This window comes from Sinocyclocheilus anshuiensis, unplaced genomic scaffold (genome assembly GCF_001515605.1).
Source record: "Sinocyclocheilus anshuiensis isolate Anshui unplaced genomic scaffold, SAMN03320099.WGS_v1.1 scaffold1038, whole genome shotgun sequence".
Lineage (NCBI taxonomy): Eukaryota > Metazoa > Chordata > Actinopteri > Cypriniformes > Cyprinidae > Sinocyclocheilus > Sinocyclocheilus anshuiensis.
In genome coordinates this window covers 86,879-106,880 of record NW_015536540.1, presented here as the reverse complement: position 1 = coordinate 106,880, position 20,002 = coordinate 86,879, and the positions used below count along the sequence as shown (strand labels likewise).

Sequence of the window (20,002 nt, the reverse complement as noted above, 5' to 3'; positions counted from 1 at the left end):
TTCATACACGTAGGGTCCCAATCGTGGCCAAATCGTATAACAATCACACGGTCTTCCTCTGATAAAATAGCCTGGTCCACTTGCCAGCCATTGTGAAGATGAGGGAGCATGTACGACATTTTGATGGATGTCCAAACACACTTCTAAAAAGACGCATGAGGTTGTTGTCAAATTCATTTGCTTGAGAACCGCACGCATTGGGTTAATAAACTGTTCAAACGTTATAAAATATGATGAGATACTAACTGTTTACATTTCACACGTTGGTTTCTCGTTAGCAATTAGATCTGAATTCTAGAAAATAATAGCAGGTTTCTTCAGTGAAATATTAGAGCAATGAAAAAGAAAAAGAAAACTTTAAATGCAAATGCAATCCTTACCTCACAATTTAAATTAAACTTGTCGTGCAGCTTAGTGTGTTCTGAGTTTATTAGATATATAACAGTTTACTGTTTTAGTACTGCAAGTGCAACGACGTCGGCTAGTGGACAGTGCGTACAGATATTATCGCCCTCTGCTGGATTGGAGAAAGCTGCTTCGCTCTGAAGTCCACAAATAGAAATCTTTCAGTCAAATGTACAGATACTTCAATTCAATGTTTACACTATTAGAATGTATTCAAAGAGTCATTAAAAAATTAGATGAATCAGCCTCACTTATTATTTGCCCATAATCACAAACAAATATGCACAGCATATTTGTATTATATTCACTTTTGTATTTATATTACTTGTATTATATTTAAGTATTATGGCTAAATACTTTGCTATTTTATTATAATTACCATGTACTCAGCCATTGTGAAATCATTTTAATTGAGAGAATGTGCAATGTTTATAATAACTTCAAAAAAAGTGTTATAAATTAATGTAAAATTTAAACATTTAAATCTTAAATGCTTTTAAAGACCATTTAACATTAACCTCAGAAAGCATAAAGGTAATTAAAAATGGAAACACTTCAAAGAAATTGTGTCCATGGTCTTCAAATTCAACATTTTAGGTGTATTAATATATTAAGGAAAGTGTATATGAAGAGTTCATTTGCAAAAACCGCTAACTCCGTTTTTAACAATTTTCATTTTGAATTTTCATTTCACATTGTGCATTCCAATTAATCTCAAACGGCAGTTGGGTTATTTTGGTTAGGTTAAAAAATACAGCTAACACAATAAAACCATGATAACAATAAAAAACATGGTTTTTGAAATAAAATAAAAAACTGAGTTATCTGTGTTTGCAAATAAGCTCTTTATATCTTGATATATCAGAGCAGACATGTACATCAGGATTTAAGATGCAGACTTTCCTGTGTACATTTATATACATTTTAATCTAAAATTACAAAATAATAATTCTATGGACACGTAAACGTTAACAACCTATATATTTACTAGTCAAAATCCAGAGGATTTTTTTAGTCATATATCTTATGACAGAATACTCTTTAAATTTAACTAGCAGCATGAAGAATGTCAGCAAGCAAATGTGTTAAAATATTAAAAACATTTTAGTTCTTTAGATCTTCAAATAAGATCTATGATCACAATAATAAAGTTACATTTATTTTCCCCATTTTTGTACTGTAAATAAATACTAAATACTAGTTTAAATAAACTGCATACTGGTTAACGGATACATTTTGTTCTCTGACAATGACATTTAAGTTTGAGGTTCGAAAAATGGCCACTACTACACATGAACATACAACTGAAAGAAGTGCACTTGAAAGTATGTATATATGCTCTAATTTATTTAAACAACTTTCATTTTGTAAGCTTAGATGTTGTTGTTCACTATATTTAATACTGAACAGGGGGAAATAAAACAGGAACTCAAGAGTCTACAAGATATCCTGATGCTTACAATCATTATACAATTAAAATGAACTGCAACCAAATCTAATTCCTCTGCAAAGCTCCACACTTTAGCAAGTATCAGCTGAGAGGATGTCACTTAGGTAAGCTGCATTCATTCATATTACAAGAGAAAACCTTTTTGACAAAAAATCTGATCAAAACAATAATTTGAATATACCATATTTATAAAAGTATAAGGCAAGCAAAATAGAAATTTAACAATGGAATTGATTAACAGAAAGATACATAGTCTAAAACTTCATAAACTAACATTCCAACAAATATATAGAGAATGTCACAAAAAATAGTTTATGACATTTGGCAAATATGAAAAGGATTTTTCACACAAACATTTTCAACCCTAGAACAATAAATGGTCTACAAACATCTAATTTGACATGAGCCTTGCATGAAGTGATGCCTCAGTGAAAAGTAATGGATGTATGCTTTAAAATGGTTAATATGAAACAAAACATATCTACTCAAACACACATTTATGAACAGCAGCCAAAAATCAAACACATTTTCACTTGTTTCAATATCTCAAGTTCTACTTGGCTAACAGTTTAAACACTAGTTTCGGTGAGAATGGAACATATTTTGCATTGTTTCAAGGAACACGTAGCGGTTTACGCTCTCAGTACAATTTGCTTTCAAGTCCTCCTCGTCTTTATTACTAATGTGAAGCTACTCTTGGAGGTCCTCCATTTCTGTGTCCGTCACGGTGGTCAACTTCTCCGGCTCAATCTCTGGGATGTAGAGATTATGCTTCAATTTCATCAGCTCTGCCATATTGAAGCCTAAAAGCACCACAGCCTTAGTTTTCTGAATGTTTTTCATACATCTGGTACGCTTTGAGCCAATCTGGCAAGCAATGTCAGTTTTGTTAAGCAGCAAGCGGCTACTCAGGGCAACGATCTCCTTCTTGAGCGGGTAAGGCTGTGTATTAAAGTACTTATTGATAAACTCACGACGTTCTTCAAAGGTGGACAACTCCATTCCGGTAGGATCCAATGCTAATTGTACGGAAGGATCGATTACTACTTCAGGCGAGGGGACAGTCAGACCAGCCAGCCTATCTCGCTCAAGTTTCCTCTTCCTTGCCAACCGTTCCTCCCGCTCTTTCCTATTCGCCTCCATAGCTTCCTTGAAGGCTATTTCCAGACGCAACTTGCTCTGCATCTCTGCTTCTGTTTCTGGTGGCTGTGTAGCAGGAACAGAGGCTTGAACTGGAGTTGGGGTTGGACCAGTGATTTGTTTTGGATGAGCTGGGTATGATACAACTGCTCGGTTTGCTCTAGGAGTAACAGCTAATCCTAAATTCAGTTTATCACTATCCTTGAGACTCTTCGGTGCACTTCGGCATTTAGCCAAGTGGACAATGATGGCCTTGGTGGTGGTTTTCCCAGTGTACACACCACCACAGTAGAGGCATCGGTATGATGGGGTTTTAAGTATAGCATGCAGAGTGGGCACAATGAAATGCTTCTCTTTGAGGTGCATTTGATAGAATTGTTTGTTCAGAAGCTTCTCCGAGCAGAAGGGGCACTCAGTGCTGTCAGGATTGGGTGTGGGCATGTTGCATGGTGTGGACAGCTTGTCAACAGCCAGAGGATTGTTGGGCAACATCTTCACAAAAATCAGATCGAGGGAGCTTGTGACCAACGCGAGATTGAGCTCCTTCTCACCCATAATTAGTTTAGGCGCCGTGGTCCTGATGTCGAAGTAAGGGAAAAGCAGATTCCCCGAATCATCAGTATAGAGTCGGTATTCACGCCTCATGAAGTCACAGTTGCTCTTTCGGTTCACATTATGTTCCATCTGGATGTGCTCAACAAGCTGCTTGATGGAGTAGAAGAGCCCCGAACAGAACAAGCAGTTCATGCCATGAAGCAGGTGTTCAAAGACTCCCTTTTCTGAAATCAAGATCTTGCATGTCAGGCATTTCACCGTCTTGTCTGGCATCTTCTTCAAAAATGGAGCACGAGCAGCTAGACCAACCTTGGGCATTTTAGCTGCCTCTTTGTGAACTTCTGGATGGGACTCGTAGATATCAGATGGGAAGAGTTCATTACAAATAGGACATGTGATCCACTTCTTGGTTTGCTTGGGGGCCGGCAATGAGGTGTTTAGTTTGTTTTGCTGAACAGGTAGGTTGTTCTGGGATGCCTGCATGGGTGGTTTGCTGATTCCTTGGGAGTTATTTCCTTGGACCGATAGAACCTGCAAAGGTGCAAGAGTGTAGGTGGGCAAGCCGTCAACTTTGTTGCCAGTGGGGACCAAATGGCTCAGAAGTGATTGAGAGGTTATCATGGTGCCTCCAGAAGCAGGTTGATTTACGGGCATTCTTGGATTAGCAGCGAGGGACTGAGGTGCCGGTGGCCTAACAGCAGGTACATTAAGGCGAACACCTGGCGGTAAGACAATTTGGCGGGAAACGGGTTGCAGTTGTGACTGACTAGGTAGACCTACTCTGACAGACACCTGGTTGGGAGGAATGCCGCTAGGAGAAGGAGGCACGGCAGGTCTGGTAATTTGGGTGTTCTGAAAAGCCAGTGGGACTCCAGGTCTCAGTAAACCCTTAGCCTCAGCGCTTGCAAGTTGAACCAGAGCAGAAGCTTGAGTTGGGAGAAACGCCTGGCTGCTTCCAGGGGCAGCAATGACTGCAGAACCACCATTTTCCGGTCCTTTAATTCCACCAGCGGCAAGTGTAGAAGTCACCGCTGGCTGATCTTTCATCATGAAGACAGCAGGAGTGCTTTGTGTTTTTGGTGCTAGAGCAGGGTACTGTTTCGTACTTTCTGTTTCAAAAATTAGAGCTCTAATATGAACATCCAGTTCTTTGTGCTTTTCTGAAGTCAGAAGATGATACAGCAAGTGTTCGGATGTCTCAGCTGATACGTAACACTTTTTGCAGTAGAATTTCTGAGACCTGTCTCCTAGGGCCACAAGTTCCCGCTCCGATCTCTGCCCGGCATATTTATTCAACGTGGAAGTGTAGTGATAAAGAAGAACATGCTTTTTCACACTATACAAAAGAGTATCTTGTATATGGCATCTTCGGCACTGAAACGTGGTGCCGTTCACAGCCCTTGGAGGCAGCTGCGGCACAGTCGGAGTTTCTAACTTTGTGTCCTCAACGTGGAATAATCTGAGGTGCCTGTTGACAACTCGCTCTTCTTCATCATGGTAGCGCTGAACATGGGTTTTGTAGGCATGCCAGGATCTTGTAGAGAACTCGCATAAGGTGCAGCACAACCCTCGTGTCCGATATTTCCACTAAGGATTGAAAACGCTTGGTTAGTTGCCACTCAATATTCAGAGATGCTCATTATTTAAACAGTTTTTGCTCAGTAAAGCAAAACTAATTTACTAAAGTAACATTTAAAGTTCACCTTCTTTTTCCACCGTCCTTCAAACCCATCAGATAAACTGGGCCAGTCTGTGGCATCAAAAACATTGTCTCCTGGGTAAAATTCCTGGAGTTCCTGATAAACAAAAAGAGAAATAATATTTCAAATGTAAAGACATTTTAAGTAAAGGCTATTTTGATACACATGGACATGGGATTTCAGTTGTAGTCTATTTTATTTTTATTTGTACATTGTAAAACAAACATACCTGGCCCAAATTAAGACATTCTTCAAGTCCAAATTCTCCAAGAATGTTTTTCACTTTTCGTCTTGTTCTGCGGATCTTCTCCAACCCTCTGACTGGAAACTGGTACATGGTCCTACACCTGAAAGGGAATCACTTTGGTTTCCATTTGGATGATGTCATTATTTTGTGATTTTGACTTTGATTTATTTACCAGCCTTGAAATTATATAACAATTATGCAAGACTAGAATAAATGTTCAGTGGCATATTTAGGTGTACGTCACACTTTACACGCAGACACGCAGAAAAAAAAAACATTGGAATTGTTTGCCATCACTGACTCACATCATTTTAGTTTTTACAGACTGAACAGAAAACACAAACTTCAATATGAACAAAACCTTTCCATTCAAATGTTTGGTAAAATTTATTGCTAGAGACAATAATGTAGTCTCTGGATATTGGTAGGGACATGTCCCTAGTGCCCATACTAAATTCCAAACCTTTGCAGCTTTCCACTCTCAGTTTTTGTAGGAAATCTTTGGGTATCATGTTGACACCCACATCATTACCATGGAAACCAACAGAGATATACCAGATACTGAATACAGTGTCTGAGCAATGGATCCAAATACATTCCTTTTAAAGTAACAGCCTGGCCATTTAATTCAGATTTGAATTAACAAATCAAGAGTGAACACCCGTGAACAAAGCATAAAACGCTTGCTATTAAACAGGGATGCACCGCATGTTCAGCAACCGAAATTATTCGGCCGAAAATAGCAAAAAAAAAAAAAGCTCTTTCGGTGTTTGAATAAGCGAAAAGACCGAATAAATTGTAACGAACAATGACGTGACGCGGTCAAATAGAGGCGCGCACTAATGCAGCAAACATGTCGGCAGTGTGGAAGCATTTAAAGCTGTCCGAGAAAGACGCAGAAATCATTACAAGCACCGACAGCTAAGAGACTGTTTAGTACTGCATCGCATGTCTCCGATGAGAAGCGGAAAGGGTGGTTGTTGCTGGTTACTGTATGATGACTGAAATCGCGAAATGCCCCTAAACAATTAAATAAACTGCAGAACGTTGTGTTTTCTAATACACGCACGAATTGCATGTATTCAAACAGCGCTGCACGAGCTCGAGGCGCCAGGGTTCAAAGTCCAAAGCGCGAGGAAAATCTGCGCTGAAATAGTGTTACTCGTCAGTTGCTCAGTAACATTTTTATGAGTTTTTACAAGGCATGTGACAATGTGATATGTGCAACAAAGGTCTTTCCAAATTCGTAATGAAAACCATTTATAAATCTGCTGTTGTCAACAAAAAGAAGCAAATATTTTTAAAGCACGTTTTGGCTATTTAATTTATGCAATGGTGAAGAAAAAAAATGGCAAAATGGGGGGGAAAATGCGAAAAACCGTGTTCGGTATTCAACCTTCGGCCCAGTGTTTCATTTTGTTCGGCTTTGGCCAAGAATTTTCATTCCGGTGCATCCCTACTATTAAATCTTAAGTAAATCAAAATTAGAGATAATCGCTTGCATAAACCCTTAGAGTAAGCCAAAACAACAGTCCAAGAAATGGGAATATTTCTTTATATGAACTCAAAACATTACAATGCAGTCACTAATCTGCTACATTAGTGTACATTATTACATTTTGTTTGCGACTGCATTCATTTATATACATGCACATATTCTTTTACAGGTTTCCAGAGTTTTAACGATGTCTATTTCTATGCTACAAAATGCAACTAAAAGTATTAACATACTAGTATTAGTGAATTAAATGGTATATCAGTATATGAAACCACACTCTAAATATCTAGTTGTGGTAACAAAAAAAAGCAATGTTCATAATTCATAATTCTGGCAGTTTAATATACATTTGAATTTCATGAAAATATGTCCGTCACATTTGAGCCCAAAAATAACATTATCATTTTTAGTAACATTTCTGAAAGTTACACATGTTCTCCCTCTCACGTGTGTGTGTGTGTGTGTGTGTGTGTGTGTGAGAGAGAATTTCCTATGATTTCTATGTATTCTTTATTCAACTTAATTATTTAAATTATTTGTTCTCACTCTGAAAAAATATGAATCTTGTCTGTTTTATCAAAAATAAAATATCAAAGGAAGTTTGTCACTTTTGACCTGATTCATTTCTGACCCTGGATGGTTATGACATCTCCATTACTCAATTATTCAAATTTATAAAATTGTGGCATTAATAAAAATTTGGGGGAAAATTTGTCTTGAAAAAGTGCAAAAGAACATTAACAGTCCTTCATTTTCTTTAGGTAACACTGAATTATTTAATTTTTTGTGAAAGGGGTTATAATGTTCTTAATGGGTCATAGGTGCTTAATTCACATCTTTGCCTGTTGAACGTGCAGTGATTATGATAACACCACAATCTGATGAATTCAGTACTACAGCAAATTATACATCTGCCTCACATGGAGAACTCCCTCGTGTAATTTCTACAACTCGGTTATTCGCCAATGTTGGAAACAGACATGCTGTATTTGCATGCTAAATGTAAGCATTGGAATAACAGATATTGTGAACAAAAGACACAAAATGTCACATCTTAGCCCTGCATCAAACAAATGCAACACTTTCTGACTGCACACATGTACATTATCAAAGCTTGTGAGCGCCTAAATGCATGTCTAATTCAAGCTGTAATTATTTATTTATCGCAAGCATCAACTGCGACCGCTGACCAAACATATCCACACCCGCCAAAACACACGAAATGTTCGAAACAATAGTCTAACGTAACTCTAAACTAGCCAAATATAACGTACCAAACGCCCCACCTCAATAAGAACTCGAAAGGAATGATTTCAAATCGCAAAACAAGTGATTCTATCAAAGAACGCGCGATTCGAAATAACGCAGTGATGCCTTCGCAGCTCTCGGCTAATGGGCTTCGTTCTACTTCCTGATCATACCGAACCCGCAACAACTGAACGCAAAAGCTAATGTGCCCACTGCTATCTAATTGTGAGGACATTACCTTTTTTCAGCGCCACACCGACTCAGGGAGGGGATTTAGCTACTTTCACCAATCCGCGTGCTTGCCAAAACCGATGAGAGAAGATGTGGAAGCGGTGTAGGCTGTTGAAACAATAACTCTGCGCTCTCAACTATGGAAACCAGCAATAAAGAGTATTTATTAATATTTGCAAGTAGGACTCATTTATTGTGCTTGCCGTTTGGAGTCGAGAAAATGGCGCATTGAACAACTGGGAAGTGACGTCAGGGCATAATTATCATACTGCGTGCCTGGCCAATCGCATTTAAGTTCGCTTGAAATGGAAAAACGTTCTTATACATCACTCCTGCTGGTTTTCAGTGGTAATCACGTGGGGTGGTATGTCTAACTTTTAAGTAGGACCTAGTATTGTGGTTATAGTTTCAGTCTTTCAAATATTCATCATAATGAGGCATTTTCTTAGATGTGGTCTGGTCACGAGGGGGCGCACTTACTTGTAACTCACGGCCGTGGCCACTAGATGGCACCTTGAACAGTCAGCTGGTTGCTGAGCAACAGCACATGATGGGAGGGGTCTTGTTGCTGAAGTCATATCACACCACTAGTCTTCATCCAATGGGTAACAAGTAATTTACACTAGCAAAGGCATATGAAAAAACGGGTTATAGCTACTTGCAGTGAAGGTGCATGAAATTTTTTAGAAATTCACTTGTGTTTTTTACTGTATGACAAAAAGTTACCTTAGACAATACATGTGAAGCAGTTTTTTGTTTTATTGAATGTTTAATCACAACAATTTTGTTCGCTTTTTAAAATTTTAAATTACGAGAAAATCCAATGTAAATATTTTTTATAAATAATGCAAATTTCAGCAATTATGGGATTTGTTTTATTCAATGACCCGAAATTGTTTGAAATGATGATTGCGATCATCGTAACATGCGTTGTACATTTCATAACGATGTTGCACCTTTTTATTAAATTAGTTCACAAATTGTTTTTTATATCGGAGATTTTGTGTGTAGTTATCTAAGGGTTGTCAGGCCATGGGTGATGAAAAGTGGCTTTCTTAGAAAATCTTGAGGATTTTTTGGTTTCCTAGTAGCTACAATAGTGCTAACCTAGCAAGTTGTGCGATTTTATGTTAGACGCGATATAATTTTCATTTTTAGTGTTTTAGAAAATGAACTAACGTTGTTTGAAGAACAAATAGTTAGATTTTTCTTAGTAGATTAAATTATGGAAGCAAACTTTTATTTAAATGTTAAGCAAATTCAAATGTCATTCTTCCACTACAACATAATCCATAAATAAAATGGCGTAGCCACACTACACGTGCTTCATTCACTTTTACTAATATGATTGAGCGTGAGAATACAAGCATGTGAAGAGGTTTCATATTTTGTTGCGCATCAAAATACAGTTCTGCAAAACATTTGACGAACAATTGAACTAAATGTCGCAAACTGACCACTTAACTCAAAACACAAACGCCCTCTATGGGTGCTGTACAGTGATATACACAGCAGCTAGGTGAAAAGACACTTTGTAGTGTATCTGTATTTGAAATTGAAATTGTTGGTCTTGAGACTGTTGTATGTAAAATGTTTCCACAGACACTGCATTTAGTTTATTCCTCTGGCAGACAACACAGAAATGACAATAAACCACTTCTCTTGACTATACTGTATTGACCAATCAGCCCCCATTACCAGAACTATTTGATTAACAGATGTTTTTGTCTGCAGTGGAAGAAATGTATTTGAATGAACTTAAATGACCCTCTGAGGTAAATACAGTCATGCCTGTACAAACTAATTGGGGCATCTGACACCAATGTTTTTCTTTCCCCGATGTCATTTTCTAATAGTACTCATACTTTTATCTTGGTCTTGATTGTTTCACTAATGTAAAATCTGGTTTTATTATTTAGATAAAATAATAAATCATAAATCAGTAGCAAAGGCATTTTACCAAAGAATGAAGCATAGGAAATCAAAGATGGGTTGTACTAACATGAGATTTATCATCAAACTCAAGTTATTTTCAAACAGTGCATGCCACAACATACAAATTATGATTATTATAATCACTTGTTTTTAACATGTCTTTTTCTTATCTGGAGATGATCATGAACCTTCAAGATCCTTGGCAAAATAGGTCGAAATCAGTTTGGAGTATGAAACGGGAAACCATACTCCAGATACAAAAGTTGCATGGACTGTAAATACTATACATACTATGCTCCAAAGTTATGAAGAGCTAATCGGAACATGTCATTGGTGCAGACCCATTTGTTATCTACATTCTTCAGCAAGAAAACTTGCTGAAAGCCCATAACTTGGTCTTGATCAGCCTGTAAAAATATACAAAAACAATATTAATGTTTGTGATATTTTACAGTCATATTAAAAGGAGTAGCTCACCCAGACATAACAAGTTGCTGAAAATTTACTCAACCCTTGGCCATCAAAGATGTAGATGATTTTTAGTCATCAGAACAGATTTGCAGAAATTTAACATTACATCACTTGCTCACCAATGGATCTACAGCAGTGAATGGGTGCCGTCAGTATGACAGTCCAAAGCTGATAAAACACATTACGATAATCCACAAGTAATTCTTTTGTCAATCAATTTATGTCTGAGAAATTTTAACTTGAAACTGTTGCTTCTGGCCAAAATAGCAGTCCATAATCAATAATAACGTTTCCTCTAGAGAAAAAGTCCATCCACTGTTGTCCTCTCACAGCAAAACCCACAAAAATATATTTGTTTAGAACAATTTTGTACTTGTAAACAGTGCTTGATCTGTACATAATTTAATACAATTTATTCACTGGAGAAAGCAATATTGTGGATAGAGGACTATTATTGTAATGTTTTTATCAGCTGTTTGGACTCTCATTCTGACGGCACCCATTCACTGCAGACAATCCACTGGTGAGCAAGTGATGTCAAGCTAAATTTCTCCAAATCTGTTCTGATGAAGAAACAAACGCATCTACATTTTAGATGGCCTGAGGGGGAGTACATTTTCAGGAGATTTTCATTTTTGGATGAACTATTCCTTTAAGACATATAACAGCACAGATATAATTTTCTTTGAACAAAACTGCATAAATCAACAATTTCAGACAGCTGTCTGATGAAACAGAACTGTTTTAATAAATGCAGTCTTACTTTGAGCTGGCCCATGACCATACTCATGACACAGCTGTCTGGAGTGGGGTGATGGTCCTGAGCGGTGATGCTGTGCTGAATGGTCTGAAAGGGAAGGCTCTGCAAACAGACACATTCTGTTAGATGTATTTAGGAAGACAATGTGTATATGACAGCAATGACAGGTGTGAAATAAGCTAACTTACACTTAATTTGGTCATGATTGCATTCTTCCCTTGAAATCCCTCTCCTTCCCACGTCAAACAGGAAGCATCGGTCTAGAGAAGAAAAAGGTAATATCATAATCAGATATACAGGCATAAAATATGGGGTGTTAAAAACAATAAACACAATATTCTACAGCTAAAACACAATACAGACAGATCAAAACAACACAACGACACTCGTCTCGCAATAATCCACTTACATACAGGTCTGCGAGCTTCACGCGGTCTGTGTCAAACTGCTGATAATAGTGTTGCACGAATCCACTGCCGATTTGCTCCCAAATCGGTTTTTCTGCCATTGTTTTTCGCCGTATGAAAGATCCTGTGCAAGTTTGAAAAGACCACGTGTAGCCGAATCTGCAAACAAACACTGGGAATTAACAGTTTGATCACAAAGTTAAACGAACGTGTACGACTATATCATTAAATACGTATTCTGGATAATGTCGTGTTTTATAATGACGTGCTGTAAATATTATTTTTAAACTTACAAATGACCACCTCAATGTGATGATGGCAAAGCTACCCGGGCTGAGTAACTTCGCGCCTTATTGGCCGGAAAAAGAAGCAGCGAGTTACCGGCAGATCTGAGATCAGCTTTTAGGAGAGTACGTTAGGCGAAACAGATTCAGATGTTGGCAAACTGGACGATTTTTTTGGCCATACGAAATGAATGCACAATCGATGCTTGCTAAGATTTTTTTTTTTTTTTTTTTTTTTAAATAACAATTATGAACCTAAACAGACAAAAGACAAATGTTAATTCACAATAAAAAGAACAGCACTTTACAGTTTGATGAAGTATACATTATTTTAAGTCATGCAAACAAAAAGTATATTAATACAACTTAAAAACCGAGTAAATATTTCACTTCACTTCATAGTAATATAAAATTAATAATAGACGTACAACAACAAATGGATTTACACATTAAATTAAATGGTCTGCCCTCAGACTTTTTTCGAACTCATTTTTTTAAATCTCAAACAATATTAGAGCATTATTTATGAATGTAACAGCAAAACAAACAAACAAACAAACAGGGCGTGTATCATTATTATTAAATCTTCTATTCATTATTGTACCTATCCATTAATGTCTATTCAGTAGTTCACACATATACACAATTTAATGTCTATCCGTTCATTCTTTTGCTCATACACATCTATATAGCTGCGTATTTTATTTGCACAAGCACAGCTGCACAGTTAAGTCTTAGATTTTACTGTGTATTTCATTTTTATTCTCTCTCTGTTTGTTTTGTATTTTTAGCTATAGCAATATTTTATATATTTTTTAAAAACATTTTATTTTTAGAGCAGTATACAATTTTGACACATTGTATAATATATTATATTTCTTTCACGTGCGATGTACGCCTTATCTTGTGTTTTGATGTCAAACACATTGTAACAAAAGCAAATTAATCAAATTATTATAAAATAGCAGACGCATAACATTTTGGTTGATGTGATCGGTAAGGACTTTTAAAAGACTTTTATCATGCCGTCATTTTCTAAAGTCGCTTGTTTAGGGCTCTGGGATCGCCTGTCCATCTATGATTTCAGCTGATTTCATATTATCTATGCTCAGCTGTGTCAAAACATTTTTCTAAAATATGTTTCAAGTCATTTGTATATTTTACAGTTATATGAAAATTATACAACAAATGAACAATGACAATATATCTTCCTGGAACATATGTACCAGGCACAGAACGGACAGCTATGAATTCGCAACTTTGAGTAGAAGTAGGTTACGTGTTATCTCACGGATGTATTTGCTGTAGAAGTTACATGTATAATCATGTCTGGGTCTCAAGGAGTCACTGCTTTGTGGGAAAATCCCACAGAAGTGTTTTTGGATGTTTCTAAATTGCTCATTACATACGCGGACAATATTCTTAGGTAAGTGAGTTGTTCCGGAGACATTCAGAGTGCCGGGTGGAATGTTGTTCCGCCTGATGATTGGAAATGACAGTCTCTTCTGTATGTAACGTTAGGTATACTGTCCATCTGACAGCATACTGTACAACCATCTTGTTTTTTGTAATTCATTTTTCTACATTAATAATATTGTACGCCATCTCTACGCTACGTGTGATTTCTATCGCATTAGCATTATTTCAGTTTCTAGTTTGATCTTGTGTATGTATGTTTTTTGTAGAAACCCAAATGAAGATAAATACAAATCAATCCGTATCGGAAATCCAACATTTTCCACCAAGCTTCTACCTGTGAAAGGAGCCGTTGAATGTCTCTTTGAGATGGGATTTGAAGAGGTTGGTGCCCTGCATATGACCATGTGTACATACAGGTGCATCTCAATAAATTAGAATGTCGTGGCCAACAATTCACTAAAAATGTTTTTTTATTGGTCTTATGAAGTATTCTAATTTGTTGAGATAGTGAATTGGTGGGTTTTTGTTAAATGTGAGCCAAAATCATCACAATTAAAAGAACCAAAGACTTAAACTACTTCAGTCTGTGTGCACTGAATTTATTTAATACACTAGTTTTACAATTTGAGTTGAATTACTGAAATAAATGAACTTTTCCATGACATTCTAATTTATTGAGATGCACCTGTACACACACACACAGATAGATAGACCTTTATGGCTTAAAAACATCATAACATGTCAGATTTGCTTTTTGTACATGTCCACGTTAGGCTGAAACCCACCTGGTGTTTCCGAAGTCTGCATCTGTGGAGAGGCTGAGGCAGGTGCGGGAGACAATTGCCGCAGAAAGGGACCAGAGACTTGGTGCTAGTAAAGCTGCATCCAGCCAACAAAGTGCCAGAGTTCCTCCAAGTCCTCCTCCACCACCACTGCCCTCCGCTTCTTCTGCAGGCTCTGCTTCTTCTTCCTCCGCTGTCCCTACACCTGCACCAGCTGCTCTGCCATTCACAGTGAGTCTCTTTTTTTCTTCCTAATTCTCGGTTCTATTTCGGTTTCCCTCTGTCCCTTTTTCGTGTTCTTTTTAAGGATGATATCATAAATTTGATTTTCTGTTTATAGCTGAAGCTTTCCGCACTACCAGTTAAAACGGCAAAATTAATCGTGGAAAATAAATTGTTTGGTTCTAGCATTTTTATACTTTTTTTTTTCTCCTTTCTCCTTTCCCTTCTGGTATATTAGTCGAGCCGCGTGACATTTCTTAAGACTCTGCAGTCAAACTTCCAGCATGTGTTGATATACGAGAGCCCTGAGTTGCAGCAGAAGGCTCTGAACTGCATACCTCATGAACTGCTCAGATCTAGAGCTGAAGAACGCTTGAAACAAGCCAAGGATGTGGAACCAGGTTAGCAAGACATCATATCATTTTACATCAGTTTGATAGTTTAATATAAGTACATTTTGATATTCGTTAGAATATAATTTTAAGAAAATTAAAAAATATAACTATTTTAAATATATGGTTTATTTATCAAGGAGGCATTAAATTGATCAAAAGTGACAGTAAAAACACATAGTATTTTCAACATTAATAAGGATCATGTGACCCTGAAAACTGGAGTAATGACTGCTGAATTCCTTTCCCTCATTTAAAAGTTTTTTTACAAAGACATTTTGAAAAATATGTTTAAACTTGGATGAAATGAAGACTCCAGACTCATGTTTGTGTGTTGTGTTTCACTCTCAGCATGTAATCTAGGTGAGGAAGACATGTTAGTTCTAGAGCTGTTGCAGTGGTTCAAAGGGGACTTCTTTTCTTGGGTGGACAATCTGCCATGTAGCCGATGTGGAGGTGCAACCCAGCCTTCCGGATCCCTCCCCCCCTCAAATGATGACCTACGCTGGGATGCAGGCCGTGTAGAAAACCACTATTGTCACACCTGCCAACTCTCTACTAGATTCCCAAGGTACATCAGCTTTTTCATTACTATCAGCAAGTTGCACTGTTAAAAGGATAGTTCACCCAAAAATGAAAATTTGATGTTTATCTGCTTACCCCCAGGGCATCCAAGATGTAGGTGACTGTTTCTTCAGTAGAACACACAAACGAAGATTTTTAACTCAAACCGTTGCAGTCTGTCAGTCTTATAATGAAGTGAATGGGAATCACGGCTTTGAGAGTCAAAAAAACATACACATTAATACAAAATACAAATTAAACCCTGCGGCTCGTGACGATGCATTGATGCATAAAGACACGAAACGATCGGTCTGTGCAAGAACCTGAACAGTATTTATATAGTTTTTTACCTCCGATTCACCGCAATGTCCGAACTGTCCTGAGTGCGTTCTCAACAGCCGATGCGTCGTCGTATTCTTCTTCTTCTTCTTGCTTTATGGCAGATCGCAGTCTTATAAGTGCATTACCGCCACCTATCTCTCAAATGGACCATTGACACTCCTAATTGAGACTGTAGATAGAGCAGGGCTGCTCAAACTCGGTCCTGGAGGGCCGGTGTCCTGCAGAGTTTAGCTCCAACTTGCCTCAACACACCTGCCTTTAAGTTTCTAGTATGCCTAGTAAGAGCTTGATTAGCTGGTTCAGGTGTGTTTAATTGGGGAGACCGAGTTTGGGCAGCCCTGAGATAGTCAATGGTCCATTTGAGAGATAGGTGGCGGTAATGCACTTAAGTCTGAATCCGAGGTAAAAAACAATATAAATACTGTTCAGTTTCTTGCACAGACCGATCGTTTAGTGTCTTTACACATAAATGTATCGTCATGAGCCGCAGGGTTTAATTTGGTTTTGTTTGTGTATGTTTTTGTGACTCTCAAAGCCGTGATTCCCATTCACCTCCATTATAAGACTGACAGACTGCAACGGTTTGAGTTAAAAATCTTCGTTTGTGTTCTACTGAAGAAACAAAGTCACCTACATCTTGGATGCCCTGGGGGTAAGCAGATAAACATCAAATTTTCATTTTTGGGTGAACTATCCCTTTAATGTAGTACACATTTTGAAGGTTCATTAACCTGTATGGAATGTTATACAATTTTATTCTGTATTACCCCTGTTGAAGTAGTTCATCCAAAAATGTTGTCATCATTTACTCACCCTTATGTCACTTCAAACCTGTATGACTTTCTTTCTTGTTCCTGTATCCAGTTTCGGACAAAAGGACAATAATACCACAACAGTAGTCCATATGACATTGCTGTGAAAGAGCATTGTTATTCATGTCAGTTACAAATTGACTTTTTTTCCTTTCCCAGGTACAATCACACAGAGAAGCTTCTGGAGACCAGAAGAGGGCGTTGTGGGGAATGGGCCAACTGTTTCACGCTGCTCTGCCGAGCTTTAGGCCTTGAGGCCAGATACATCTGGGACAGCACAGGTACAAATCTTACAGCATTACTGTACCACAATGATATAATTTGTGAATAGAAACGCTCAGTTTGGTCTTGCTTTTAGATCACGTGTGGACGGAGGTGTATTCTCAGTCGCAGCATCGATGGCTACACTGTGACCCTTGTGAAAACACATGCGATAAACCCCTCCTGTATGAAGTCGGCTGGGGGAAGAAACTCTCCTACATCCTGGCATTCGCTAAGGACCAGGTTGTGGATGTGACATGGAGGTACTCCTGTAAACACCCAGAGGTCCTTTCCAGACGCACACAGATTCAGGAGACATGGCTGCTGCCTACGCTTAACGGTCTCAACGCTACGGTACGTTTCTCATTTTCATGTACTCATCCAAAGTGCAGCTCTTTTCATTATTGCCTCAAACAAATTAATCTGACTGTCATTACCACTTCACACCTGTAGAGGCAGCAGTCTCTAGGAGCAGAGAGGAAGCAGCAGCTGTTGAAAAGACTGCTGGTGGAGCTGGTAGAGTTTATTTCTCCAAAGACTCCTACATCTGGAGAGCTGGGAGGTCGCGTCTCAGGATCTCTGGCTTGGAGGGTGGCTCGAGGGGAGTCTGGGCCAAGTGACACTAAAGGGGTGAGATGCTTGTCTATAGAACTCATTTTTACTGATTATGCCATTGGAGTGAGATATATATATATCTAGTTTAGTTTGTGTGTGTGTGTGTGTGTGTGTATATTAACTTACCTTTTATGTATGTTTTCTCCCAGGATGGACAGGAACGTGTCTTCATTCCTTCAGAATCTGAAAAGCAAAACAAGTTGTTCCACATTTGCTATAATGTGACCAAAAACTCTTACTTCAGACTGAGCAATGGCCAAGAGACTATCCCAGGATGGCAGAGAGGTGCTTGGAGGACAGAAAATATGTACAGGAAAGAAGAGATTGACTGGCAGATGGTTTGTTTCTTTTAGCTGTGTATTTTTTTGTAGAAAATACCTTTTCTTATATAACCAATATTAGTGATCAATTTTGTTTTATGTCTAATTCTACTTATTTTTTTAAATAAATGGCATATTTAATGCTAATGTTTATTTCTTTTCTTTTTTTATATTTTAATTTTAATTCATTATAATTTTATAATACTGTTCAATCTGGTAGCATCATTTGTTTAGTTGTATACTTTTGTTTTCTATAAATTCATGATGTGTTTTAATTGTCTCTCTTTGGCAGAGTAAAATAGATTTATTATACGCTACCGTTCAAAAGTTTGGGGTTGTTAAAATTTAATGTTTTTGAAAGAACGCTGAAAGAATGTTCTTTAATGAATAGAACGCTCAAAGGAACATTATTTATTGGAAATAGCAATTTTGCAACATTATAAATGTCTTTACTATCACTTTTAACTTATAATGAAAGTAATTTTGTCTTTGCTGAATAAAAGTATTAAAATCTTACTGACCCTAAAGTTTTGAATAGCCATTAAATGAAAGTCAGTATCGACCTATCGTACCAGCATTGGTGCATTTCTACTTGTAGGCCTTTCTACCATATTAGCCATTGCCCTCTTAAACGTATTTATTTGGGTTTAAATGCAGTACTTACAGCGCTGGTTCTGTGATTGTAGGTGTATTTGGCACGAACAGAGGGCTCTTCCTTTGGGAGGATAAGCTGGAAATTTAACTGTGCTCCAGTAGGACTGAAGATAAAGTCTGCTTCGGTCCGAGCCTTCAGCCAGACCTTCCATTCAGGCAGCGTGCGTTGGAGTTTACGCTCCGCCGAGACCACCATAGAGTTCCCTGGAGGTATGAGTCTCACTGTTTGATGCATCAGCTCTGTGCTTTGTGTATCAGGTTGAATCACTGCTGTCTGAGCTTCAAGAGCTCATTTCTGAAATGGGTTTTTAAATGTAACATGATTGCCAGTAATTAAGCCTGATTATAATATTAGTAATCCGTTTGTTTTCACAGATGGTGAACTGCACTCCTCTTCAAGTCTGTCCGGAGGCAAAGAGCTGATTGTGGAGGCGGAGCTCACAGGAGGAGAGGGTGAAGTGTCATGGCAACACGCTCAGCTCTTCAGACAGAGTTTAAAAGACACGGAGAAAGTTTTATTTGAAATCTTGGTTGAAATGGATGAGTCTTGATGAGAGATTAGCATGTATACATCTCTTGCAAGTACACATGTGAAATACTGAGGAAATGTTTCATCAAAAGTAAGTTTTTACTTTCCTTTCAGAAATATTTGACTGTAAATTACTCTGGCTAGCTGGTCGGTTCTGAAAATTGAACTGTTTTATTGTAACGTCAAATAAATGTGATGTGACTAAACTTGGAAATGTAAAATCGGGCATTTTATTGAGTTTTAGGCATCATTTTAAAACTGACTGTGCATCATCCTTTCCTGTTCATAAGTGTAATGATATGACCTTTTAGCCAGACATTAAATTATTTAATTCTTCAGTTGTGCTTGAACTTTTTACCACATTACAGTTGGACTACTTAAGGGAACAGTTAACCCCAAAATAAAATATTCTAAAAATGTACTCACCCTTGGGCATCCAAGATGTAGATGAGTTTTTCTTCTTTGGAACGAATTTGGAGTAATTTAGCTTCACATCACTTACTCACCAGTAACTTACTCACTTACTCACCCCTGCGGTGAATGGGTGCCGTCAGAATGAGAGTCCAAACAACTGATAAAAAAACAAATCGCAATAATCCACACGACTCCAGTCCATCAATTAACGTCTTAAGAAAAGTCGCATTTGTAAGAAACTGATCCACCGCTGCTTCTGGACAAAATGCCAGATCAAGTAGTGAGCAAGTGATATAATGTTAAACTTCTCCAGTCCATCAATTAACGTCTTAAGAAAAGTCGCAT

The 20,002-nt window shown here is 37.7% G+C and overlaps 3 protein-coding genes and 1 long non-coding RNA gene across 5 annotated transcripts; 1 reads left to right on the top strand and 3 right to left on the bottom strand.

Moving 5' to 3' along the window:
* Positions 1-6: 6 nt before the first annotated feature.
* On the bottom strand, positions 7-502 carry LOC107697182 (uncharacterized). The gene is made up of 3 exons (XR_001635167.1): positions 381-502; positions 247-294; positions 7-143 (listed from the first exon to the last, which is right to left on the bottom strand). It is a non-coding gene; the product is annotated as an uncharacterized LOC107697182 (long non-coding RNA).
* Positions 503-1,677: 1,175 nt separating this feature from the next.
* On the bottom strand, positions 1,678-8,709 carry LOC107696903 (ADNP homeobox protein 2-like). Its single transcript, XM_016497475.1, has 4 exons — positions 8,482-8,709; positions 5,480-5,597; positions 5,254-5,346; positions 1,678-5,137 (listed from the first exon to the last, which is right to left on the bottom strand). The coding sequence occupies exons 2-4, from the start codon at positions 5,585-5,587 to the stop codon at positions 2,546-2,548; spliced, it is 2,793 nt and encodes a 930-aa protein (XP_016352961.1). The 5' UTR covers positions 5,588-5,597; positions 8,482-8,709; the 3' UTR covers positions 1,678-2,545.
* Positions 8,710-10,443: 1,734 nt separating this feature from the next.
* Positions 10,444-12,443, bottom strand: nutf2l (nuclear transport factor 2, like). Of its 2 annotated transcripts, none has more exons than XM_016497842.1 (5): positions 12,341-12,443; positions 12,050-12,206; positions 11,829-11,900; positions 11,644-11,742; positions 10,444-10,816 (listed from the first exon to the last, which is right to left on the bottom strand). In XM_016497842.1, exons 2-5 carry the CDS (start codon positions 12,146-12,148, stop codon positions 10,700-10,702), a joined length of 387 nt encoding a protein of 128 aa, XP_016353328.1. In that variant the 5' UTR covers positions 12,149-12,206; positions 12,341-12,443; the 3' UTR covers positions 10,444-10,699. The 2 variants fall into 2 exon arrangements, with proteins under 2 accessions (XP_016353328.1, XP_016353337.1); XM_016497851.1 differs by having other exon boundaries at positions 12,050-12,219; positions 12,341-12,427.
* A 1,131-nt stretch (positions 12,444-13,574) lies between these two features.
* Positions 13,575-19,299, top strand: LOC107696895 (peptide-N(4)-(N-acetyl-beta-glucosaminyl)asparagine amidase-like). The gene is made up of 11 exons (XM_016497468.1): positions 13,575-13,757; positions 14,017-14,131; positions 14,524-14,763; positions 14,993-15,155; positions 15,498-15,717; positions 17,024-17,145; positions 17,223-17,479; positions 17,579-17,755; positions 17,890-18,078; positions 18,747-18,924; positions 19,090-19,299. The coding sequence occupies exons 1-11, from the start codon at positions 13,657-13,659 to the stop codon at positions 19,263-19,265; spliced, it is 1,938 nt and encodes a 645-aa protein (XP_016352954.1). The 5' UTR covers positions 13,575-13,656; the 3' UTR covers positions 19,266-19,299.
* Positions 19,300-20,002: the final 703 nt, after the last annotated feature.